A 26,589-nucleotide genomic window follows, 5' to 3' on the forward strand; every position below is an offset into this window, starting at 1 on the left:
CGCCGCGCAGTGATACGAACGAACAGAAAAATAGTACCCGGCGGTAATGGAGTCTAACTTTTTTCTAGGGCGAAGTTTTCTGATGCAAATGTATCCCTCTTTTGTAGGGATGCACGATAATATCGGTGGCCGATAATTATCGGCAATTATCGACCCATTTGACGTCAAACAGATAAACCAGATAATAGAAAAATCCGCCGATAATTATCGGCAATTATCAACCAATTTGACGTCATACAGATCAACCAGATCATAAAGACATTTGCTGATAATTATCGGCAATTATCAACCAATTTGACGTCATACAGATAAACCAGATCATAAAGACATTTGCCGATAATTATCGGCAATTATCGACCAATTTGATTTCAGTTGTCCAGTTATCGGCTTACTTATCGGTTATCGACATCGCTACTTTCTAAATAATTGCTTTATCGGTATCGGTCGAAAACAGGATTATCGTGCATCCCTACTCTTTTGAACACAAATTGGTTTTTAGAAAAAAAAACCACTTATTTCCGCGACCCAAGGCAACTTGCCCGACGACTTTCCTCTCGACCAAAACCAGACAGAACTCGTGTCACGGAACGCTGTCAGGGGTAAGTCGGTGCTGATCGCACACTACTACAGGTGAGGTTGCAAGACAGATTCATGTCCAAAAATCCGAACTCTCTCTTTAAGGCCGGGTATCAATGCATCCCATAGTCAAACCTCATCTGTACCAAAATATATCCTCGGAACTCCTTCAAACAAGGTTTTTTGGGAGGGTGAACAGAGCTTTGTGGTGCCTTCTTTGGATTTGTGCTTTCATACCGTTTGATCCCAATCCATTCACATGCCGGATGTGCCTGAAAAACTGTCCGAAATGTGCAATTTACACCACCCTCGTCAACGCAGAGTGGTGAAAAGCAAAAGAATCGGATCGCAGAGGGTAAATCGCGGGAGCTGGATGAGCCTCAGACTGCGGTCCGATATGCTGAGTGAAATATTTTCCCCATTGTATAAGGCTTCCGGGAAATACAAATGGAAGACCGTACCTTTCGGTAGTAACAAATAAAAGGCACCATGCCACCGCTGTGCTTGATAGTACACAGGTCCTACTAATAGGGATAGGAAGGGAATGTAGGGTAGTGGCTGAAGTCTTCAGGCATGGGAGACAAATTGACAAGACAAGAGGTCAAATAAAATAGCTACCTTTCTACAGTTCGACAGTACTCATCATCCTGTATGACATGCACAGGCAATTGAATGCTGACTGTCACGGGGAAAAAACATTCTGGACTTTGTATCCTTGCCTAAAAAAAGGGCTCGGGGGAAAGAAGGTTGGTTACAGTTAGCGTCGTCACACACAGGATGAGGTAAAACTGCAGGTCCAATAAAAAGTACGAGAAGGTGCAGCAGGGAGCGACTTGGTAGAAAACGCAAGCTAGCGACAATTCCGTCGATACATTTTTTTTTTTTCCATTTTAAGCTGGTTTAAACTGAATTACAGAACTCATGGAGAGATGGACTCTTCACATAGCTGCACTTTTTTTTTTAAATAGTGATTTATTTATTTATTTTTATGATTAATATAATTATTATTGTATTTTCTTTCTGTGTGAATAATGTGAGGAGCACCGCTTTGAACCCTCAGTGGCCGTAAGAGAGAAGCCTGGGTTGATTGTTTACAAGTAAATTCTGACTCCATTCATTCACAGTGGCAAATATGGCGTTTTTCCTCCTCTCGGGACAATCTCTGCACCATGGCAACCTTCAACTATGTGCTACCGCGACAGATTTGTGTGCTTCTTGACACCCGAAGGCCAACATGCCATTTTAGCTGTCCCGTCTGTAACCACATACAGGCGTTGCAACGTGTCAGGTATTGCCAGGAATCCAATTTTTTTTTTTTCAATTTATTTATGCTTTTTAAGGCAAAAGGCTCAACAGTGGATCAGAGCTGAATTGAAATTTGCCTTTTTTTTTTTTTTTTTGTTATATATCAGCATTGTTTCAAGTAAGAACCGAGACATCCATAGAGGTAAATCAATTCTGAAAATACATTTTGTTTCCCTCCAAATTGTTATGACATCAACAAATAAGTTTGGACACACAAACACACACATACATCTTGCTAAACAAACACAAACGCGCGATCGCTTTGCCAAAACCGAAACTATGTTGTCCAATTATAAAACCCTACTGACAGAGTGCTTGTGTCCAAATATCCCAATATCCCATGCATATATTGATTTTACTGTAGTCCTAAATGGTACAAAGACATGCAAGTCCAAACATTATAATTTTAATAATAATCCTGCCTACTAGGGAATAGGTTCCTGACCAATATGAGTTACATCTAAAGGCAAATAAAGGTTTCTATGGCACTAAATGGGTGTTGCTTAGGTGCATTTTTGTCTAATATAGGCGACCATATTCTGTTGTAGGCCTTTGTTTGTCTTGTTTTCTTTTGTCCCGGTTGATAAGGCATTCTCATTGAAATGGATGTCAAATTGTCCCACGTACACCTTGTTGGCTGCGCTAAAAATCCATGGAAACAACAATGAGTCACCAAACGAATTCAGTGCAGCCTCAGTGCAAGGTCGATGACAACACACACTCTAAAACTAGAGCTTTACAGTACATGCTAACGGACTTTTTTTCCACGACTTCAAATCCTCCCGCTTGAGGGGGACCAAGCCCCGACCTGACATTCATTTCAGTCATGGCTCAGATTGAATGGTCAGACTGTAAACGGCCTGAATGAATGCATAAATCAATTGGTGCTATAGCGGGAGGTTTCCCCATCTTTCTGCAGGTTTTGGCAATAGTTGGGAATGCATCGAAACCCGCATTTGTATTTGAAATCTTACCATTGGCATCAATGACTTGGCCTAAGCGGATGGCAATGTTTGCGCTGCACTCAATCCCACACGCACACTATTGCTACAATTGGACCAACCACCTATTTGCGCTATATAGACATGCACAACGCTTAAGTTATTACTGTCACACTCACACACAAAGCATGTAGAAGAAGACAATGTCCCAAACGAAAAGATTGTATAGTTGCAGGGAGGCAACGTCTCCGTTTACAGGTCACATTTGGACATCATTAGAGGAAAGGGAGAAAAAAACAAAACAAATCAACCCTGCCAGAACGGACAAGCACCAACAACTGGCCGGCGCATGTGTTGCGTTTCGAGTCACCACACTTTACTCCAAGTGTCTCGGGCCAGCAGATTGGGCAGGAAGGCGCAGCCACACAAACAATGCGCTCCCATTCTCTCACAGACACACAAAAACGAGATCAAAAAGCCAGTGGGCAGTGGACAGCGGCCCCAGTGGTCGGAGACACTCTTTGCTAATCAATGCAATGCACTCGGTCGACAACTAGCCGACCATTCCTGTAATTCAGCAGCAACACACATGCATGTAAACATAAGTACATACATTACATCTGCTCCATTTTGCACACTTAGAACCTGAATGTACGAAAGTGCGTGCTTGACTAATTAAGTGCTGTGGGATTAAGGTTAAAAAGGGAATCAAATTTCATGGAACATCCCATTCACATAACAAAAAAAACAAACTAATACTAATATCCTGCTGAATTCTGATTGGTTCATTAATTTCGCTTACTGCTTCAAGCACAGATCCTGAGATCACAAACAAATGATGTACCTCTTATTAATAAGCCAAAAGAGAATAATAAAAAGCAAATTTCATCCCAGCAAACTAGCAACGGCTCCTCTGAACTGGAGTCTGTGTCAATTGTAATAGCAAGAAAGGGAGGGAGGATTCGAACAGCGAGTATCGGTCCTCTCCTCACCATCCATCTGGTCAACTAATGTGCGCAATCATGCCACTTGACTAGCAGCGGATACTGTATAGTTATCACGGCCAGCAGATGAAGCAAATAACTAATTGAAAAGAAAACACGATGCTAACAGCTGTAATGGTGCCATACAATCATCTTTAGTATGCATTTACTCTGCTGAGTACCAGAAATGGGATGAAGAGACAAATTAAAAAAACAAACAAAACAAAAAAACAGCAAGAAGCACATATTTGGATTTCTGCTATTCCTGAACTCAGCACTGGGGATGGGCATAATAATTGTGTGGAATTGATTGCTGATTAAACAACTCTCGAAGCTATTGAGGCTAAACGGCACGCACGATTCGGCCGAATCCGAGCGGCGCTGTTCAGTCTCAACCAGAACATGACACCAGCTACGGTAAGTTACGCTACACACGGTCATGGGAGTTCAGAACATGCCAAGAGACGCTCCCGTCACCCTAGAATAATATTTAAAAACGCCATCCCTATTTGACAACACGGGAGCAACGCAAGATGGTCAGTCTCGGGGATGGGGAGGCTCGTAATACTTTTGCCACTTTGCGGTCCAACTGAAATGACGGAAGGCATGGGTCGAAAAAGGCATTTGATGAGACGCCGTCAAAGGCAATCCAGTGCATTTGTGTTGACACAGACGGTTTAAAATGCCCAAAACACACGCAGAGCCATTCGTTTAGTCTTCAGGTCATCTGTCACCGAGTAAGACCAAAAAGGAAAATCAAACACATTCCAGGGAAACAAAAGCCCTTGTGACAGTGATTGTCTATTCAATAAAACAAACAAAAAAGGCCCAAAAAAAACTAAATATTGCTCATAAGTTGCCAAATAATAATAATAATAATAACGATAATATTAATAATGGAGGCAGTAAAATAAGCAGACAATACACTTCAAATTGACGACGAGCAAGAGACAGAAGCTATTAAGACGAGTTCAAGAAATAATCCTTCAACACTGACGGACACGCACAAAAGAAAAAGGCCTAAACGCCACACCGAACTATCGCTTAGGCCACGCTAACTCTCAAATCTTTGCACAAACACTGTTCAAGAGATGGGAACAAAATTGAAATGGCTTGTTCATTTATGTGCTCAGATATATGACGCTCTGATGAGGTGTTGTTGGCAGATATTACTTGTAAAGCCTTCATCTAGGAAATCAACAAGGCCTCGGTCACTTCACTACATCCTACAGTAGTTCTCTCGACCTACAATAACAAAAAAGAAAACAAATCGTCAGGCCTACGGACCCTGGGCAAAGATGAAGCAGCTGCTAAACGAGTTGACGAGGTATATCAAGATCTATTGACTCTCTCTGTACAGTACAGTTCATCTCAAATAAATAATTTTATAGCCATAGTAGTGTTGATCAACTTTGGTCATAACATATGCTTAGAAACATTCTAGCCTAACAAACAGTTAGCATCTTGAAAATATCAGCATCGGCATTCCGGGTCAATGCCGGCGTGACACTCCTTTGCGAGGAGGCGTGTTAACGTAGTCGGCAGCGTCACCAAATTATCTTCCAATGCCAAAAAAAGTTAGGAGCCGTTTAAAAGTACACCACAGAATCTTTGTGACCCTTTCCGGATTGTACTGTAGTACACAAGCATTGCACTTTTCGGCAAATTAGATTTTTTTTTTTTTTTCCCCCTTGTGTGGTTCCTTCATTAAAATAATAATTTTAAAAAAATCTAGGCTAAGGTACAATTAAAAATAAAAGGAAAAAAACATCAAAAGGAAACTCTTTGTTCACGTTTTTTTTTTTTTTTTTTTTTGGGAAGGCTGAAAGTTCCTCTACAAGGTCACCAAAGTGATATGACTTCACTCAACGATATGATGAGTTGTTCCAGTGCTGTAACATACTGCAGCTGATGCTTTTAAAGGGTTAAAATGACTTCGGCGTGGCCAGATTGCGTTTGTTTGGACGTCACACTTGATCGGCGTGGCCTTGTAGAGCAACAAGCCTCTATGTAGTAAGCACTACTCTGGGATGGAGGAATGGGTGTTCTAATTGCATATTAGGTTTGACTGCACCTCAAGAGAAGATCAAACACTCACGCACACGCAGACAAATATACACATACATACACAGAATAGATATGTAGGCGGGTGCGCTCCTGGTCCTCTTGGCCACATTAAAGGGAGACACACCCCCCTGGTGGTAGATGACGGTGACAGCAGCATGACCAAACCTGGCGGCGGCGCACCTCACTCGGACAGACAGCCGTCCAGGCCGACAGGCGCGCCGTGGCGGTCTTTGACGTAGCCGTTGTGCAGGCCGTTGCTGGGCAAGGGGGCGCAGGCGGCCGTGATGCCGCAGTGCTTGAGCAAGTTGAGGCCTGGCGAGGGCGAGACGCCGGGGGAGGAGCAGGAGCAGGAGGAAGGGTCAAGTTGGGGGAAAGGCTTCATGGTGGAGAGGATCAGAGCCAGGCAGTCGGCCACGTCTTTGTTGGGTGCGCACGCCAGAGCTGGGGTGTGGCCTGGTGGAGGAGAGAAAAGTCACATCAAGTCGCTGTCTAATAACAATCCTGGAAAGAAGGGCTGGTTGATTTTTTTCGCATTAAAATCTGATTTCTATTTTTAATACATTTTTTAATTTAATTTTTTGCCCCTTCGCAATTGTTAAATTTGCAAGTTTGCTATAAAAACAATTGAGCAATTAACAACTGTTTCTGGGGTGTGCCAAAAAAAAAAACCATATATAGATTCTTATAAGAATCGCGATTCTCATTAGTATAATTCAGAATCGATTTTAAATGTCCTAAAATCGATTTAATTTAAATTATTTTATACTGTCTTGCCCTTGTTTGTGTACTGTAGTGGCAACTCTGTTTATGTCGTACACGATTTGGTCACTTAGGGGCAGTGTGGTTCCGTGCGTCCTGATACACAGTTAAGTTGTCACATTAGAGAGTAGAAGGAAAAAGTCCCAATCAAGTTATGCCAATGAAAGTTTAGTTTTTTGCAGCGTAGGAAGAGTATATGTCGGTGAGTAATGTTAAGATGCTTCTCTGTATACATTAGCGTTTTTGTATGAATAGCCGTTCTGTTGAGTAATAAAAGTGCCGCGAGTAGCTCGCTAATGTAGATCATGACAAATATTTGCTCATCTATAAAATGAAGCAGAAATTGTCAATCAAATCATTTTGAATCAAATATCGATGCTGAATCGAATCGCAGACCGAAAAATCAAGTCAAACAGCATTATGAAAAGGACTATTTCTAAATGGACCAAGAAATGTATTGATCCATTTACTTATTAAACGCCAGTTGTAAATTTTGCCACACACCACGACCTCAGTAATGAGCCGAGCAATTGACTATCACATGACTATGCTACATGTTGTCGGTTTCTTGGAGGAAATTTAATTAAATAATCGCTAACCTAGAGGAGTGTAAAAAGCGGCTAAATATAGCGATCAAATCTCAAAGTTGGCAACACTGACTGCTTTTGTAATTTAGCTTGTCTCTGTTCAAAGCCATGTTGTCAGTGGAAGCAGTGCCCATCAGCGGAGACACGGAAATTGTATGAAATAAACTCAAATTATTGCATCGTGGAACAACAGTTGCTCAAAATTTAAGGTACAGCGACATTATGCAACTCCTACTTGAACACAATATTTGATTTGCATGGATTCGATGCTCACCTTCCTCATCCACAGCCAGAACAGTGGCTCCTCTGCTAAGCAGCGCCTGCACCACTGTGGCCAGGCCATTGCGAGCGGCGAGATGGAGGGGCCTGGAGGCGTGTGAGTCAAAAACTAAATCAAAGGCTTATTTCTCATTTATTTTCTAACAGCAGAAAAAGGTGACACGTTTACTGCAAGGGATTTCACATTATTCCATTTTATCCCTAACGACACCAACATCTTATATACTCACATTTGCAGAGCACTATTGGTAGCGTTTACAAGAGTGGGACTGTGGATCTCTCCCAGAATCAGCAGAGCGCACATCTCATGAGCCTAAAGGGAAAGCAAATAAAGAACATGTCAAAACCCCTTGATAGTCTGAGAATTTTCAGTTAAATAATTTAAACTGAAAAAATCTCCATGCTTAAAAGTCCCACCCACCTCCCCTCGTGGGAGGGTTATCGTATCAAACCAGTACAGCTTTTGGGAATTTGATTGGCATTCCTGGCAGACTTTCTACTGATTGATATGTTGTCATTGAGATTGGGTTGCCGACTCCTAAGTGATGTCATTATGTTCCTCAATGTGCACTGCTGCATTCAAGTGCACCATGGAAAATCGACAACGCTTACATGGCGGCAGTTACAAGGATGCTCTTAGGTATCGAGACATGGTTTGAGTTAACGTGAATCGGTACTCGCCGAGTACCCTCGGTAGCATGTATCGGTCGTTGGTACCAAGAGAAGTATTGATATTAAATCAGTATAGTATGTGTATGAGATTACTTTAAATCCTGTGTAGTATCTTTGGGATGGAAGAAAAGAAATAAGCAAATGAGTGTGTACTGTGTACCTTGTTGCAGGCCAGGTGCAGGGCAGTGTTCCTATTCTCATCCAGCAGTGTGAGGTCGGCCTTGGCCCGGTGAAGCAGGATGGCTAAACAGCCGCGAAACAAAGACACGTTATGACATCAAAGTGAGAATTAATGAGCAATCATAAAAAAGAAACATTCAAAAATAGCTGTAGCTGGTGCTGAGGTCACCACACATATAAGTAATTAAGGTAGAGCCCCTTTTTGAGGCAATACGGGATGACAAAATCCATTATGTCATTGCAGACAAAATTATTTTGACACGTTTGGGGACACTACGTTCTTAGTATGTGGCTTTAGTGATCCAATTTTCACCACATCTGCTTTAGAATCAATTAAACATTTTTGACTGTAAAACCTTTTCGGAAGGTAGTATCTTGGTCACCAACGTTTTCAAGCTTTAATGAACCCTTATGAAAAAGTCAAATAATTACAGTATTTTCCGCAGTGTTATGGGTTAAGCTAGCTCAGTATACTCTGACAGACTCCTTAAGAAGAACCCCTTTCGGTGTGCATTAAAGTGCTCACTCGACTTACCCACGGTGCCACTATGTCCCTTATCGGCAGCCACCATAAGAGCAGAACGTCCATTGCTGTCCACCGCATTGATCTCAGTTCCATGGCGAAGCACCAGCTGGAGTCCGGCGACGTCCTCAGCAAAAGCAGCAGCATGCAGCGGGGTCCTGCAGGAACACAGGACAAAAAAAAAAACAAAAAAAACTGAGGCCATTTGTTATGGTCATATTACATGACAATCTTGTGCATTGGCAAAGCCAAAAGCTAAGACGTAATGTGTTGAGTAGTCTCACCTTCCTTTGGCATCTCTGGTGTTGATCATGTGGACCCCGGCACATTCAAGAAGCCGTTCTGCAGCACCGCTGTGGCCGTTCATCCTGTTGTCAAAGTGCATTGTTGGAAAGAGCTTATCTAAATTGACCAGTTTTTTTTGTTTCTGTAGTTAGTGGTAGGAAAACAGTGTGAACCTTTGGAAACTTCTTAAATTTGGGAATTGGATGTCTGGTGTGAATAGCTCTCTTAAGGTGATTAATATGCAGTACCTTAAAGGGATGCTTGACTCATTTAGCAATTTTCAGAAGTAAGAATATTTCGTATGTAATTAATTTGATAACTTCCTTACTTTTCATGTACAATTAATACGTTTAAAAACACATTGTGCCACTTGCTGTTCGCATAGCCAATGGCATCGTATGTGCTCAGGTAACACCCAATCATGGCTCAGTTTGCTAACGTCACGACTAAAGCAAGAAAACAGGTGAGCCGAGCACTTTTTATTGCTGAAAATGCCTAAATGAGTCAAGAATCCCTGCTTCTCAAACCAACTTATCGATACTGAAAGAAACACACAGACAACTGAACACTCACAGAGCACAGTGCAGGGGAGTGAAAGGGTTTCCCTCTTCATGAATAAGTGTTTTGAATTCAAGTAAAACCTCCAAACAGTCTTCATGCCCTGAAAATAAACACAGTAAAAGTGATGTACTACAATAGTGAAATGCCATCAAACGTCAAGTGGCTTGAAGTCGAACCTTTGTATGCAGCCCAGTGCAACGGGGTATATTGTTTGTTGTCCAGCAGTTTTCCTTGCGGCTCCATCGCGGCTGTAGCGGCCTGCACCAGGTTGGCCAAGATCTCGGCATGGCCCCTGGAGGCGGCGTAGTGCAGTGGCGTGCGACCCAAGGAGTCCCGACACAGCGCAGAAGCTTTGCGTTCCAGCAGGGCCGCCACGCACTCGTCGTGGCCCAGCAACGCCTAAAACGCAAGGACGAGACCATCAACCATCACCAAGTGGGTACACAGTGGCACCTCCTAAGTCCAATATCCATGAGGTCAGGTTCAAAGAACACAGGTTCAATTAGCCGATTGTGTGACTTTCTTCTTCCGCCCGCACATTGAGTAACGCTGCTTAACACGAACTGGACTGCACAATTGTGAACTATTTACAGTCGACGATTCATATTCCAAGATATAGTGGCTGCTTGAATTCTCCCACTTCCTCAGTTTACAGCAAAATAATGTAGTTTATGACTGTAGTTGTAGCCAAAATTTTCCACTGGTAATTGCCGACATTGAACCAACGTTATGAGAATTAAACAGCTAAAACTAAGCACATTTGGCCTCTCATTTGGAGAACATTTAGCTACAGTATCTCTCAGGGCTGCTCGATTATGGGAAAAAATAATAATCACTATTATTTTGGCAATGATCAAAATCACTATTATTCAAGCCATTTATTTTTTTAGTAAAAAACAAGAAAATATTTCAGCATTTAAAAACATTAAGACCAATTAAAAAAATAAGAACACTATAATATATAAGTACAAACAAAATGTATAATAATATATACCGGTAGTTATAATTTATATTTATTAATTTATGTTGGCAAAAACGTAAAGTTGGAGTGCAGCATGTGCACTGTGCAGTAGGACGATTTTTTTATTTATTTATTTTGATACAAAACAAGAAAATGTTTAAACATAAAAAAAATAAACAAATTAATACAAATACAATTCTTTGAAACACTAATTATGCAAGTTCCTCTTGGATAAAACAATGTATTAAATTAGTTATTTTAAAATTTAAAAAATTTACAAATGTATACATTTAAACAACTCAAAAATTAGTAGTAATCTTTTTTTTTTATGATTATACAGATTTTGTAATTGTGGAGTGTAATAATTGAAATTGTAATTGAATTTTGTTTAATTTCACAGCCATGGTATCTCTGTGCAAATTTAAGGTTTTAAAGAGATACTTTATTTATTTAGCAATTTTTGGCAGTCAAACATTAATATTTTGCCTATAATAAATGAGATATTTTCCTTATTTTTCATGTACAATTAGTATCTTTAAAAACACATTTTGCAACTTGCTGTCGACTGAAAATGACATCATAAGGGCTCAGGTAACCAATCACAGCTCAGTTTGTGAATGTCACATGACCAAACCTAGAAAAATGGTGAGCTGTGATTGGTTCCCTGAGCCCTTGTGATGTCATTTTCAGTCGACAGCAAGTTGCAAAAAGTGTTTTTAAAGGTACTAATGGTACATGAAAAATAATGAAAGGATCAAATTAATTATAGACAAAATATGAACTTTTTATTGATATAATGAGCTAAATATAATTTAAGGTGGGGAAAAATGTTGGGACTTATAGTAGTATGAACTTTACTGTAGTCTTATTATGACACTTGCTATCGATATCCATAGAGAGTGTGTTGTTGGCTTACCCCTCTGTGCAATGCAGTGCTGCCTCTCTTATCCTTAGCATCAGGAACGGCCTCCTTCGCCAACAGGAAGCGGACGCAGTCAGTGTGACCCCCGAGAACGGCGAGCATTAGAGGTGTCCTGCAGTCCACACAAGTAATGAAAGAGGAGGTTTTATTGAGCACAACGATGCGTCAAGCCTTCGTTTACAAATTACAATGACACACAAAAGCACTCACTGGCCAAACTTGTCCGCAACGTTGATGAGGTCGCCCTCCTCCCCACATTCGATCATCTTGTGCAGGCAATCAGAGTGACCGTGAGCAGCTGAAGAGACACAAATATATATATTTTTTAACACGAGTACCTACAAGAGTTTGACAGTAACAGCACAAATTCAACAATTATGAAATAACCGCTCCGGAGGAAGAAGATTAAAATGTTTCATTTCGGAAAATAAAGGTACATCTGTTTACACACTTGAAAATGGCGGCATCTTGCCAGAGAGCAATTCTGTGACGGGAAAACTTGCTTTTAAACCATTTGTAATTTACTTTTATCAAGCTGTTGCGTTAATAAAAGTATTAAAACTATCACAACTACTGTTCTAACTGGATGACTGAACTCCACTTTGATATTGGGGCACAGCCACAGACTCACTAAACACTCAAAAACACGTCTAATTAGTTTTATTAAAAAGTTAAGAGGTGATGTGTTTTATATTTTAAAGTTCTAGTCTTCCATAAATTAAAGGTATCTAATAAACTAGAAATACACTTCATTTGTTGATGTTGGCGTTAACAGTATATTTAGCAGGACTGCTAAAATTAAATGTATTACATCCAAGACTTAGAGATTCATTTTTCTGACCTGGCAGAGACTATTTGGATGACATTTTGAGAGACTGATATACAGCATAACCTCTGCTTCCAAAGTTAACCACAACGCATTGTGAAGTATCATACCTGCAACATGAATCGGGGTCCAAATGAGGCGGTTGTCATTAAGGAGACATGAAGCTCCCTGGGCCAAGAGCACCTCCACACAGTGGCCGTAGCCTTTCTGAGCAGCCAGGTAGAGCACAGAGCGGCCGGCAGCATCTTGCATATCCACGTAGGCAGCCGTCTCAGTCAGCACACGCAGCGCCTGCCAGTGACCCCTGTCAGCCTGAACGAAAGGGACAATCACATTGCTTTTATTCTCGCTCAAGAAGCCATGAGCCAGAGTGGAGGGAATGTTGAAAAGATACTCACAGCGAGATGCAAGGGGCTGACTGGAATACTGCTCTCTATGTCTCCGAGCGCATTAAAGGACATCTCCAGGAGCTAAAATTTAATGTGTGTTGGGATCATGGTAAGCAACATTTACTAATTCCACTGATCATTTACAGCAAAGGCCTTGAAATCTGAGATACAATAGTAGAGATGCTAGTCGACCTTCAAAGGGACAGCAACATGAAAAATCTACTTTTTGGAGCTTTTAGCCGAATTAAAATGGTGGTTAGTGTGCTCGCTCTGTAAGCAGCAAGTCCCTGATTCGAAACCAGCTCAAGTTTTTTTTTTCCTCCTTCTTCCCTCTCTTCTTCCCTCTCCTCCCCTCCTACTCCACGATTTATCGCGGCAAGGAATCGTTCTGTTTTAAATGTTTATTGAAGAATTGATGGCTTGCATTCAGAGAAGTGCTCAAACGCAGATCTACAAAAGATAACCAGCAAAACACCTAATATTTCATTTAAAAAAAATTACATCGCCATAGTGTCAAAGGTAACATTTAATAATTATATGCCTAGAGTTAACTTTTGTAAGGTCTTAAAATACCGTGGTGTAATCCCTTTCAAGTATTTGGGACCTTTTTTTTTGTTGTTTTTTTGAAGAGGGGTAAGAGGAATAAGCACGTCAATTCTTGATAAACAACGCGCTCGTTCTCATGAGCGTTCCAACTCCAGACTTGAGACAGACAAAACAATGCACTTACCAGCTCCAGGTTCTGTGTGTTGCCATGATAAGCTGCATAGTGAACAGCACTGTAACCCTTAGCGTTGACCATCGAGGGATCAGCGCCATTATCCAGAAGATGTTCCAAGCAACTGTTTATAGGACGGAAAAGACACATGGCTCTTCAGTCATGCTGTGACCAACAAAAGGCAGACGTGGTGGAGCAGAAAAATAAGTAGTAAAAACTCACAAGTATGACTCCTTCACCTCTTCTTCATCATGCTGATGAGTCCCATAAAAATGTCCATCACCTCTGGAAAGAACAAAGTAAAAAAAAAATAAAAAAAATTGGTTTTTAAGTTCTCTGCTGGCACCTCAAACCGGTGAACTGCCATTGAATAGATAAATTGCGGATGCATTTCTTGTTTTGAACTTTAAACAAATAATAATGTGTGCTAAGTGAACGAAAAGCATTTCAATTACATTGATATTTTGGAAATACTTTTCAAAAAATTCAATACTTTTTCAAGACTTTTTAATGACGGAAATTCGTCGTCACAACGGAGAACTTTAACCCATGGTTAAGATAGCAAGAAGAGCCACGCCAACCTGAGTATTTGGTACCATGAAGGGGAAAATGGGCCATTTCTTCCAAGCAAAATTATGTTCATACCACACTCACACCTTTAAAATTCCACAATTGTCAAAAATTATACGATTGACAAAATTCTCATCAAAACAAGACTAATCGATTTGTCCTTGTTTGTGCTGCTTATTGACCATGTTTCTCACCTGCTGAAGGCTTGCGAGGCTGCAGAATAGTGCAGGGGGGTGCAACCTGTTTGGTCAGGCTCGTTGATCTCAGCACCAGCGCTCACCAAAGTCACAGTGCACTGGTACCTCCCATTAGCAGCCGCATAGTGTAATGGGGTCCTAGTAGCAAGAAAGCAAAAAAAAAAAAAAAAAAAAAAAAGGTCACATATTTCCATTTGATAGGCAGAGGACAACACATCTGCATTAAAATGTTGAACACAATCATTTAAGTTGTTTTTAATAATAAATTATAGCAGCAACAATGAATTAATAAATCTGATAATTATAAGCGTTTACAATGAATTTCATTATCGATTTGTTCTGCCGTTTGATTATTCTGTAGGTGTTGCTTTGAAGTGCAAAGCAGCGGCCACTGTGTTACCGGCTCTCATGACATATTTGCAACTGTAAATATTGAATTTGATGTAAATAGTTATGCTTAATGATTGGATCCTGATTAACCAATCACAATAAAGTCCCCACGAAGACACAAAGCTGGACAAGCGCTCATTTTCCATCAAAAATATGTATGCTCGTGCTCGTGAAACAAACTTGTCCTCAGTATTATTGTAAGTGTAACAAGTGACAATTTTCAAAGTCATTTTGGAAATAGAACACGTTAATAACATATAGGATTTGTATTTTCAAATTACCTGTGCCACCCAGTGGACATAAAGGGAAACATATTGTAATGCAGCATTTACTGTTAAAAGTTAGTATTTAAATAAACCAAATAAGTATATTTTTCATAGTAAAGTATGATGTTGAGGTTTACTTTTACAGGATTATATTATTTTTATTATACGTTGTACGGGCAAGCCTGAAAATTTTGATACAGCAGTTGAAACTGAGAAGACAGTATAGTGTAATGACAGAGGATGCAAAAAAAAAAAAAGTTTTCTGCAGATATTGCATAGCATACATTTCATGTCTTTTTTAATCATAATGTATTACTTCAAAAGCTCTGTATGTTCATGCAGCAACCTTTGTGAAATAATGTCCATTTAATTAACTTATTTGCTCCCGATAACTTAAAAATACGTTTGTTTTTTATTGTTTTAAGTGTCCCAAAGACGTATTTATATGTTTGTTTATTTATTTTTTTAAACGCGAGAGCATACAAAAGGCTTTGATGCAGCCTCTCAACCGCAAAGAATGATTGCAGAAATGGTAGTTATTACACAAACGGCCACCAGGTGGCAGCAGAGCAAAGGAGATCAACCAGGACCATGTTGAAAAATTCTCACAATTTAAATAGATCTGTGAAAATTGATGAAACTTAGCTATATTCTAATGATAATTGCTGCAAAATGGAAACAGACAGAAATATACTTTTTTGTCCTGATGAAAGAATAGACCTTAATCTTTCTTTTGATAGGTTCCATGTTTTTATAGCAATAGAAAACAATTTTCTGTGGGTCTTGCAAAATCAGTCAAAATTCAGTAAAACAACCGGGAGCGAATGTGCTTCTGTGAAAATGGCTGGGAGCGAATAAGTTAAGGTCAAAATAAAAAACAGACCGATTAACTGATAATTAAAATAATTATTAGTCTAGTTAAGTTCAGTGCAAACATTCACCTTCCCATTAGGTCCCTCCTGTTCAAGTCCGTGCCACTACTTAAGAGCAAGTTCAGACATTCAACATTTCTGGAAAGACACACAAATATGGAGATAAAGTTAGTATGCTTTTACAAAGGAAAAAAAAAAATAGAACAACAAACATGGTCAGATGTGGGAAAAACATTCATTCAGATGACGATAGGTTGCTTTAGATGCTTGAGCAAAACCGAAAATGAAGCGCTGAGATGTGTCACGTGGAATCACTTTTTTTTTTTTTTTTTTTAAATAGCCATCTTGATTAACCAGTTCTAGCACCGTATAATTTCTGCCGTTGAGATGAAACTATGACACACTGCACGGTGTCGATTAATTTGGTTTAAAACGAAGAGACACCAGTCTACTGATTAATTTAGTGCTTGCCCTGGTGTTATGTATGTTAAATAAAATACAAAAATAACTAAATACAAATAACATTGAAGTGCAGTCCTGTTTGTGGGTGTCCAATACAGAAAACATCCCAAATTTCTTATGTATCTCTTTCTTTTTGTCACTCTGAAAATAGTGGCAGAGAATGTGAGGATGTGACGATGTTCACGTCACTTCTTCAAGCTTTATATATGTCATTAATGTTAATTAATTCAAAGTATTTTCAACAAAGTATCACTGGCATGAACGTAATGCTAACAAAACACAAGTAACACCATAGAGAGACAAGCAGGAATTAACATTATTCAGTTCCCTCACATTTACAATATATGGCTTATATGCAAACTACCATTACATTTTTTTTATTTAGTGGGTGCAGCTGAACAGTACATACTGCTCAATATACTGCAGTTAAGCTTGCATGAAAAGTATGTCCTATAGAAGGGACCGTTAAAGTTTTATTGGTCAATGAATATTCCATTTGTTGAGAACGGTTGTAAAGGGGTTGTCACAGGTCATTAAAAGATTGTGGGGGTCCGACCATCTGTTCCTGGGCAGGAAGTGTTTGTTTACCAGGAGCACAGATCAAAGAGGGTCAACCATTTGCACCTCATGCATAGAGAATGTGATAACGTCATCCAGAGGCGTGCTCGCGGAGGCAATGAGGTCAAGATAAAACAGGAGAAACAATAAAATCTACAGCCGTCTCCAGTTGTAGGAACCTGCTGGTAGATTACACTTTGGAGATCACTGCTTTGGAGCGGTTCACAAATCTTAGTTATAATACTACACTGTAATTGTTACGTAATAAATAATACATTTAAGACTGTGCATACGAAATTTCACGCTGGTGTTGTTATTTGACTAGAAGGACGCGTGTTGGCTCTTTCGATTTAAAGAAATGGTTTCCGAAATTCCGACAACACTTTCTTACCCTCCAGAGGCAGCAGCGTGTAGACAGGTCCTCCCAAAGTTGTCAGGGGTGTTAATGTCGAACCCTGCCGACAGCACGTGCTCCTTACTCATGGAGGAGACGATGCTGTACAGCTGACCTGTGAGGCGGGCGGGTTCATGAGTCGACGGCAAACACGCGGCCACAAGGGTGGTTTTAAGTGCTTTTGTTATTTTCCATCACGAACCTGAGGAGAGCAACTTGCGACAACAGTCTGAAAACCCGTAAAGCACAGCTAAGTGCAAGGGGAACATTCCATGGATCCCACGCCTGGAAAAGAACACAAGAACACAAATATAGTATTTGTAATGTAACGTTGCTGACCTCTAACAACAAAAAAAGACCAAATAACTGGTTGTCGTTGGACAGCACCAATTAGGTTATTCCTATTTTTGAAGGCTTTACTCTGTGCTTTGTTACCTGGCTGTGTCGGCTCCGTTGGTCATTAGAGTGCTGATTAGCAGTTCATGGCCGAACTTAGCAGCGACATGGAGCGGAGTATTGCCATATCTATCCACACAATCGATTTCACCACCTGATGGGATACAATTGAGTTGCGCACATTATATTTGGATGAGGATCAAGTTACACAATGCACAGAAGAAGGATTTGCCGCACTCTTTTTGTGAACATTGCTAGATGATTTCCTTAATTTTGTCATGAATAATACATCAAAAATATGTATGCTCATGCAACAGTTAACGGTTGACCCAAATGAGGATTTGTCTGCCTATGAGTGATATTTGTACTTATTATTGGGGTCCATTCATGTTTTTAGGGATGTCGAAATTAGTGCATTCATTTTGAGTTAATTTAAAATTCCTTTAATTTTAGTGACCACCCTTTACTTGGAAAGCCTGTCCTGAGGGAATTCCAGTCGCAACACAGCAGGCGCGTCCATGTCAAAATTTAGCAATAATAAATGTAATAATAAAATGCATATATTTGTGGAGACTGGGGTCAAATTGTACTTTACAATTTTAAAAATGTGTACAATTTCACAAGTTACTTCATATTAAAGATTAGATAGCTCTTAATATGAAAAGAAAAATGTACTGCGCTGTCACGTCTTACAAATGCAATAATGTCACCTAGTGGCAGCAAAATGACCAACACAAATCAATAGCACGCTCGGTTTTTACAGTATAGTACATCTTCATAATTTTAACTCAATTTTATGCATTATTATGAAATTACTTTATCACCAACTAAAAATATTTCTATTAGTTTAACATTTCTTCCACTTTTTATGTTAAGACCACGAAAACTTCCCAAAATTTTTTTATTTTTTTTTTGGTACATTTTATTGTACACTTAAAACAGATATAAAATACTATATATAAAAATACTATGTTTGATGACATGCGTGAAATCCTTCTGTTTGATAAAAATGAATGGCGGAGTAATTCAGGGTTACCGTTCTGGATGAGGATCTGAGAGCGTGTGAAACGTCCATGAATGGCTGCCATGTGCAGGGGGCTCTTCCCTTCTTTGCTCTGTTGTCGAAAACAACGGAAAGTTTAGTTCAGAGACCGGAGCAAAGTATAAAATTCATGAGACGACGAGAATGAGTCAGAAAAAAAGGCTACTTTGCTCCAGATCGCTCCGAAAGAAAAATAACAAAAACGCGATTTGCCCTTCAGTTTGGCTTGAACTTTATAGAAAGATTTTTACTGTCTCACACTGACAGAAATGTGTAATATTTTTAATAGTTTAAAGTCAAAATGTGAGTTAAGATGTTCATTTATAAAATCAGAATTTTAACTTTAGTTCTTGTATTAATTGCACTGTGTGCTCATTTTGTTGGGGCGGGCCAGTGTATACTGTACATGAAAACTTGAAATGTATTTTCCCCACACTTGGCTCAATTGTGATTATACCATTACTTATTAGGACACTAGTATTGCTCACGAGGGTATCAGCAGCAACATTTTAGAGTGTCTATCCATAAAAATGTGTAAAACATTTTCTTATTTATGTATGAAGACTTACGGGCACATTTTTTACTTCAAAGGTGACATACTATCGAATTAAAACAATGTTTGTACACAAATGGTTGTGTTTCTGGAAGACCAGCTCAGCTACCAACATAAAATTAAACAACCAAATAAATCTTACGCTGCCCATTTCTGAAATGGTGGCTTGAGTCATCCATTTTGTGACATCACAATCGGACTAATTTAAAAACTAACCGCCTCCACAGAGATTTCTTACCATGGTTCGGCAACTAGGCTTGGACAAACGTTGCAAAAAGTTGCTAAATGTTAATTACACACAGCTGCCCACTTTGTCGCCTGCTTTAGCTCCGCCCCCAGTCATCATGGTAACACGAATGCCATAATAGCCACTTGCATGAGACAGAATCATCTCTCCAAAACCACTGCGTGACAAGTGTGCTGTAATTAGTTATCCTTTGTGAATTTTGGCAGAAGAAGGTCATAAGTATGTTTCACAGTGAAAACATGACATAATACTTTTCAATTAATTCACTTTAACTTGGAACTACAACTATGTGGACCAAAAAAAATAAAATACTGACTTGCTGGTTGACATCTGCCCCGTTGTTGACCAGCAACTCCAGACAGAGGGCGCCATTAGTGGAGACAGCAGCCAGGTGCAGAGGCGTGTAGCCACACCTGTTTGGCTGGTTCACGTTGGCCCCGTGGTTGACAAGCTCTGTGGCCACGGCCTCCTGCCCCATGTAGCACGCCATGTGGAGCGCCGTGTTCCCGAATCCGTTGGGCTCGTCAATCTGAGAAGGTACAAAGTTTGGAAATCGAAATGAATGCGCGCACACAGATACTAGGGGTGTGCTCAAAAAAGCGATACGGCAATATATCATTGAGGGCCTCATTACGATACACGTATTGATACGCAGGTGTAAGAATCGATATTGCTCATTAATTTTAAATAGGCAGCCTCGTTGAAGTGAAGGAGGGAGCAGAGGAGACACGGGTGCCTTTGCAGCTTGCATTGGACTTAAAAGAATAGCAGCGTCTTTGAAGTTAACTGCCTTCAAATAATGCATGTGCCTGCGATTGTGGTGTGGAACCGGTCCGGTGGAAAAGCGCCATGCATATGCATATATGTTTGGATGTAAATTGTAATCTGCGCATGTACACGGATGCGGTGCCCGATCAGGAAGTAGGCAGCCAATCACATTGCAGCGGCTCATGTTTCACTCAAATGCTATTCGATTGAGTCGGCGCGCTCTCGTTGCTAGAATATCAATATTTATTTACTTATCAATTTAACATAGATAGTACAGGTTTCTTAATGTACCACTTCTCCTATATTTTGTCTAAAAATGAAACAGAATGTGTTTTTATTTCACCAAATATTTCAAATAAGCACATTTTAGAGCTGTAATTTTAAAACTTTGATATTTTTACTCATATTGACCCATGCCTATTTATAAGGTTTCCCGGTGTGTGTGAAAGCTGTTTGTTGCACTGCAGTGCGTGCACATTTAGACCAGGCATGCCGCTTGGTGGTAAACCAGAAGAGCTGCTAACAAAAACATTTCTGCCTTTCAGCATAATAACCATCATTTAGGTATACATATGACTGTTATAATAAAAAATGCAAGTAAATTAATGTAAAATAATGTAAAATATTGGGATACGTATCGCGATACGTATCGTATCGTGACCTCTGCATCATAACACGTATCACATCGCGAGGTTGTTGGCAATAGCCAGCCCTAACAGATACGCACACAAGAACAGTCGTTTTGATTTTCTTACCTCTGCCCCCATCCTCAGCAGGTATTTTACAATTTCAATGTGGCCACTGGCGGCGGCAGCATGGAGAGGCGTGTAGCCCTGCTTGTCCTTGCTGCTCTTGTCTGCACCGCGTGACACCAGCAGCTTCACAACCTCCACATGGCCTGCACATCAAGAGCACTCAGTAATATGACAATAGCAGCTGCAATAAAGTGACCAGATAAGCTAACAGTTAGCCAGATTGATGACATCTGACAAACAAATATAAGTGAGCTGGCTGAGACTATAGCACGAATGATGTAAGCTTTTTTGTAAATCACCCAAGTAAGCAGCAGAGTGGACGGGCTGTCGCTCCTTCTTATCTATGGCACTCAGGTTGGCTCCCTTGTTCAGCAGCAGCTTCACCATCTAGCAGAGATTCCCAATTCATTTCTGTTTCGACATATCGAGATCTCGTATGTGCGCCTCCTCACCTCCTGGAAGCCACTCTGAGCGGCATGGTGCAGTGCGGTTCTGCCGGTGCGATCCGCCATGTTCTGGTTGCTCAGCTGGCTCAGCAAGGCTTCGGCGCAGCGCGTGGCCCGGTTGGCGGCCGCCACGTGCAGCGCCGTCTGCCAGTACTTGTCTCGGGCGTTGGCCTCGGCGCCGCGCCTCAGCAGCAGACCCACGGCCCTCTGGAGACACAAAAGACACTTTGTGCCGTTTCCACTTGGTGTATTTTTAGAGTTTTCATTAGCCTTATATTTTCCTCTACCTGTTAGCGCAGTGCATGGACTTATGCTGCCTTCATGTGGCATCGAAATGATGGTAAATGCAACTTGTCGAGTAGAAAATTGCACGTGAACTCCCCCTCATGTTGTATTTTCCACTGGACAACTTGGAATTTATATTGATAACCGAGTTGAGAGGATCTTTCAAGTTTCAGGATTCGTGAATGGTAAGAAATAGGGGTGTGAATTGCCTAGTACCTGACGATTCGATTCGTATCACGATTCACAGGTCACGATTCGATTCGATACCGATTAATCCCGATACGAATTTATAAGTCGATTGTTGCGATTTGTTTTCATTCAAATTTAGAAAATACTAATCAGTAAGCTTGTAGAGTGTAAGATTTATATGAAAATGTATTATTTATTTATCTGAAATTTCAGTATAGAGGTTGTAATCTGTTTCATGTTTGAACAGCATTAAAATAAAATATTAAGGCTTAATGTTCCGTTCATATAACATTCTTCCATGCTCAAGGTGTGAATCCTAACCCGAAGTCAGACGTTTTGTTGAATATTTTTCCATTAAAAATGGAAGTTTAAAAATCGATTCACACACACACACACACACACACACCCACACACACACACACACACACAAAAAAGGCAATGATGATAAGACGTTGAATCGGTAAGACTACCGAATGAACAATTCTGAGCTCTTAAAAAAAAAAAAAAAAAAAAAAACACGATTTTTTTTTTATTGAATCGATTCGAGAATCACGCGATATATCGGCGAATCGATTTTTTTTTAACACCCCTAGTAAGAAATATTAACACTTGTCAAGGTGTTGCTGTCCACTAGCAGGTTGTTTTAGAATCTACACAATTACGTAGCATACACAATTCAATGTCCTGTCCTTTACAACTCATTATTTGCCGTAATTGTTCGGTTTTACGAGCAAATACGACGTCAACTGCTGTGTATTTTATTGCTGCAACAACAAAAGCACATGAACAGAACTCTGTCGTAATTAGGAGTGTCCGAGTGGTAAGGTCCATCTTTCCTATAGCACGTGAAAGCAGAGTTATGTATTTTTATTTTTTTTTCCTTTCCACTCACTCACGCAAACACACACTTGCACACAAACATGGTCTCCCGAGCGGGGAAGCGAACCCACACCGCCACTCCGCCACCCAGAGCCCACTGACTCGCCGTTGACAGAAGTGAAGCCACCAGCGGCCATCTTGCCACTCACTAAGCCCGCCTAACTTAAATACATTGATTTCTCCGCGACACTTTCATGTTAATTTCAGCCTCTATGGCAAACATGCCACCAGGTATGACATAAAGGTGTATCAGTAAGTCTAGAAGAGGTGCTACATGTACATTTCATTGCTAAGAAAAAAAAAAAAGACCTAATTTTCTCTTATAAGGTATAATTCTGGACTCTAGTCTAAGATTTGCCTCCATCTTGTTGTCAGAACCATCAACAATCAAGTGAAAGTTATTTTAAAATGACTAAGTTAATAAATCGTGTTTGGTCCAAAAGGAACTTGCATAATAACAATGTTTCAATTAAATGTATTAATAATATAATAATATTAATATTTTTTACACATTTAAACAAATGATTGTCCTTGTAAACAGTGTTTTCAGTGGGGAAAAAAAAAACAATAGAAGTTGTCAGTAATGGAAAAGTCTGGTGCAGTGTTTAGCAAGTGTTCTAGCAGCCATTACCACTAAAATAACTTGAGTTAGCTGTGGCATAAATAAATCATGGATCTAATAAATGATTCTAAAAACTGTAAAGACATTAAATTCAATCTGCATTGAATATGTACAGGTATCACATGATGAATGTAGCATGTTTATACGTTTTGTAGAATAGAACAATGAAGCATGTTGCTTACTTCGTTCCTGGAGGCGGCTGCCCTGTGCAAGGGGGTGAGCCATACATGGTCTTTCGCATTCACATTGGCACCTGTGGGTAGAAAGGTATCAATAATAATGAGGCTAAATGTGATTTTTATAAGTTTGTGGTTCAAAAGAAAATAAGTAACACCAGGTGTTGGAATTTTTTTCCCGTTTTGAGCTGATATGTGTGTGAGCGTCACTCGTCAGGTGTGTTGGTCTGAGTTGCTGACTGTCAAAAGCTGAGATTCAAACCAGGAACTTCTCAACAGTGAGGACGATGTGCTAACCACTAGGCACTGCTCTAATCTAATAATATTAAGTATCATAATTACTATCAACAGTGGTGAACTTATATTTACAGTGCTCGCAATATTACTTTAGATATGGTTGCAGTAAAAAAAAAAAAAAAAAAAATCAAAAATACAAGCCAGACGTGCCCTGCAAACAGCTGGCAACAGCCCACCAGCGCTTCGAGGTCAATCAGAATCCTGATGTACAACCTTAGCCGTAACCACTGTAATAAAAATGTATGTTCTCCGCTATATCAAGGTTCATTATACAGTTTTTTTTAATGCACATTTGTTGTAGGTTTGAATACATTTAAATGTGTTGGAAGCTTGTAAATTGTAACTGTGAATTGTTGTGTATTAGTTAATGAAGCAAACCAAGGCAGGCACCTGACCTGATTCAATGAGGAGGTCCATGATATGAACATCGCCCATGCATGCAGCAGCATGAAGAGGCGTACGCCGCTCTTGGTCCTGTTCAATTAGGAATAGAATGAAAAACATGTTCCGTGATTTTACGACAAGTTCTGCTCATGTGCACACCCACCAGTGCATTGACATCCTCCTTTTTGTGCAATAATAGTTGGACTTCTTCAGCATTACGGTTGAAGATGGCCTGGACCAGAGGAGGCTGAAAGACAAAATTCAGCACCGTCACATTATCATTGCTTGCCATTTGGCATTGTATAATTTTGTCTTATTTATAATAGCGCTCATTTAATTAATTTTGTATTCTAATCTTAATTCTTGAAACAGACTCCATTTAGAGTTTCACCCCAATTTCGTTGTATCTGCAGTCTACAATGACAAGCATGTCAATTCTATTCTAACGATACGCTAACGTTGCAACGAACCGCATTCCATTCATCTCTGATAAATCCATTTGCGATATATATTCTTTAGCATTTCCCCCCCTTTTGCTCTATAGCAGCTATTAAATCTTGGGCGACCTTACAAGAGATATTGAGGCTAATATAAATGGACGATATTCCAGCAAATAGACGGAGCCCTCATAGAGGCCTATACACTACACGGCACTAGACTAGACTGGGCCTGAAGTCCCGATTGGCTCGTCTGGTCGAGAAGATTTGGTTAGCCGTGAGCTAAACACCATTTTCCAGAAACATTACGGGGGGTTTCAATAATACAAATACCAAAAAGCCTTAACGTCGTGTTAAATGCGGGGCCGCCGTCCACCCAAATGAAATAGTGGGATACGTGTAAACTGAGGATTAAAAACAAGTCGCTCTTTCTGGTCAGCGCCGTGATGCGCAGAAGAGCTTCCCAGCAAATAGACGGCACCTCTCGTCAAGCGTACCTGGTCTGCAATGTTGAGTACTCCCATCTCCCAAACTCAGCCGGGACGGAGCTCCTTCATGGGGCTGAAACTTGGAGGTACACTGCGGCGCGCTGCTGTTTCCACTTTCCACCCTTCAAACGACATCCATCGCAAACGGAGAACGGGAAAGCGACTCCCTCCCGATCTGACACTGTTGTTGTCTGCATCTGATGTCGGGCGATGCTGCCTGCTGCACAGCTTCGCGTTGGTCCGCCTACAGGCTCGGCGGGCGCTTGACGCCTCGAGTGGTCAAATGGCGACATCGCGTGGCCAAAGTTTGTAGAAGCTTAGCGATGCCTTTCATACGCAAGAGATCCTGATAAAGGCAGAAGCAATCGATTTCAGAATGTCATGAGGAGCAGAAAGATTTTACAGAAATACATATATATATATATATATATATAACATATAAAATGACTTTTATTCATATATTCTTAATTCATTGCTTGTACCACCGTTTTTCCCTTATATTGCCAATGATGCAGTCACAGGTGCCTTTAAATGTTTGTCAGATCATATAAGACAAATGATGCATGACAAATGAAAAACAAACACTTTAAAGTAACAAATAGTACATGCTACGTTTTTTTGTTTTTTTTTTAACTATAAATGTTGCTATGCACAAACTCATACCCCTCCTGGATTGGACTAAACCCCTGGTGAATATGAAATATATTATTTGGTGTCAAGGAAGTACGCCTATTGATGAAGAGAGTGATTGATATATTTGATCTTTGTACGTCAGAGATTAACATTAGTCAGATAGTTAAATGGTAGTTACGGAGAGTCGATTCCACATGCGCTTACATGTTCATATGTGCTGTTTTTTTTTTGTTTTTTTTTTAAATCAAATAATCTCTAACCTATTACTGTATTTTAAGGTTAATGTAGGATGATTTTTGAATGATACCAAATTGTTTGGGATCATAGTTAGCGATTTACTGATTTATTAATATAGGCAATTATATAAACTTCTCAGGGTGGGTGTCAATTACTTTTCTTCATGATTATGTCATTATAGTTCACGTAATTATTTTTTAAACTATATTTAGGTAATTCAGTAGTTTGTTATCTATGTAATGGACTTTATAATTACTCTGCTAATCATTTTTCTCTCAAAGAGATTTGACACAGCTATCATTATGATGTAGTGTAGTTTAAGCTCGGTGAACATAGTAGTATATTTGTGAATCAAGCGAATTGATAGTAAAAACCTTTTAATCCTAATACCAAAAAAAAAAAAAACAGGGCTTTTTCTAGTTACAGCATTGTAAATTTGCTGATGTAAACTCTGTTCTTTAAAAAGGACCTTTAGCAGGATCCTGGCATAAACATTGAATGGCACAAAACAA

The 26,589-nt window shown here is 39.9% G+C and overlaps 1 protein-coding gene across 2 annotated transcripts; it reads right to left on the reverse strand.

Moving 5' to 3' along the window:
• Positions 1–54: 54 nt before the first annotated feature.
• On the reverse strand, positions 55–25,436 carry ankrd52a (ankyrin repeat domain 52a). 2 transcript variants are annotated; one of them, XR_013282297.1, is made up of 29 exons: positions 25,217–25,436; positions 24,446–24,529; positions 24,294–24,372; positions 23,608–23,678; positions 21,457–21,657; positions 21,304–21,391; positions 21,005–21,147; positions 19,798–20,010; positions 18,676–18,754; positions 17,679–17,793; positions 17,446–17,528; positions 17,241–17,358; positions 15,899–15,967; positions 14,299–14,439; positions 13,757–13,819; positions 13,547–13,658; positions 12,826–12,897; positions 12,538–12,739; positions 11,812–11,899; positions 11,596–11,713; positions 9,895–10,117; positions 9,731–9,818; positions 9,157–9,240; positions 8,885–9,030; positions 8,330–8,412; positions 7,728–7,810; positions 7,493–7,584; positions 5,934–6,325; positions 55–5,050 (listed from the first exon to the last, which is right to left on the reverse strand). XR_013282297.1 is itself a non-coding variant. In XM_077512792.1 (28 exons), the coding sequence occupies exons 1-28, from the start codon at positions 25,241–25,243 to the stop codon at positions 6,054–6,056; spliced, it is 3,237 nt and encodes a 1,078-aa protein (XP_077368918.1). In that variant the 5' UTR covers positions 25,244–25,436; the 3' UTR covers positions 55–6,053. The 2 variants fall into 2 exon arrangements, 1 of the variants encoding a protein (XP_077368918.1); XM_077512792.1 differs by having other exon boundaries at positions 55–6,325.
• Positions 25,437–26,589: the final 1,153 nt, after the last annotated feature.

This window comes from Festucalex cinctus, chromosome 2, assembly GCF_051991245.1.
Source record: "Festucalex cinctus isolate MCC-2025b chromosome 2, RoL_Fcin_1.0, whole genome shotgun sequence".
NCBI classification, from domain to species: domain Eukaryota; kingdom Metazoa; phylum Chordata; class Actinopteri; order Syngnathiformes; family Syngnathidae; genus Festucalex; species Festucalex cinctus.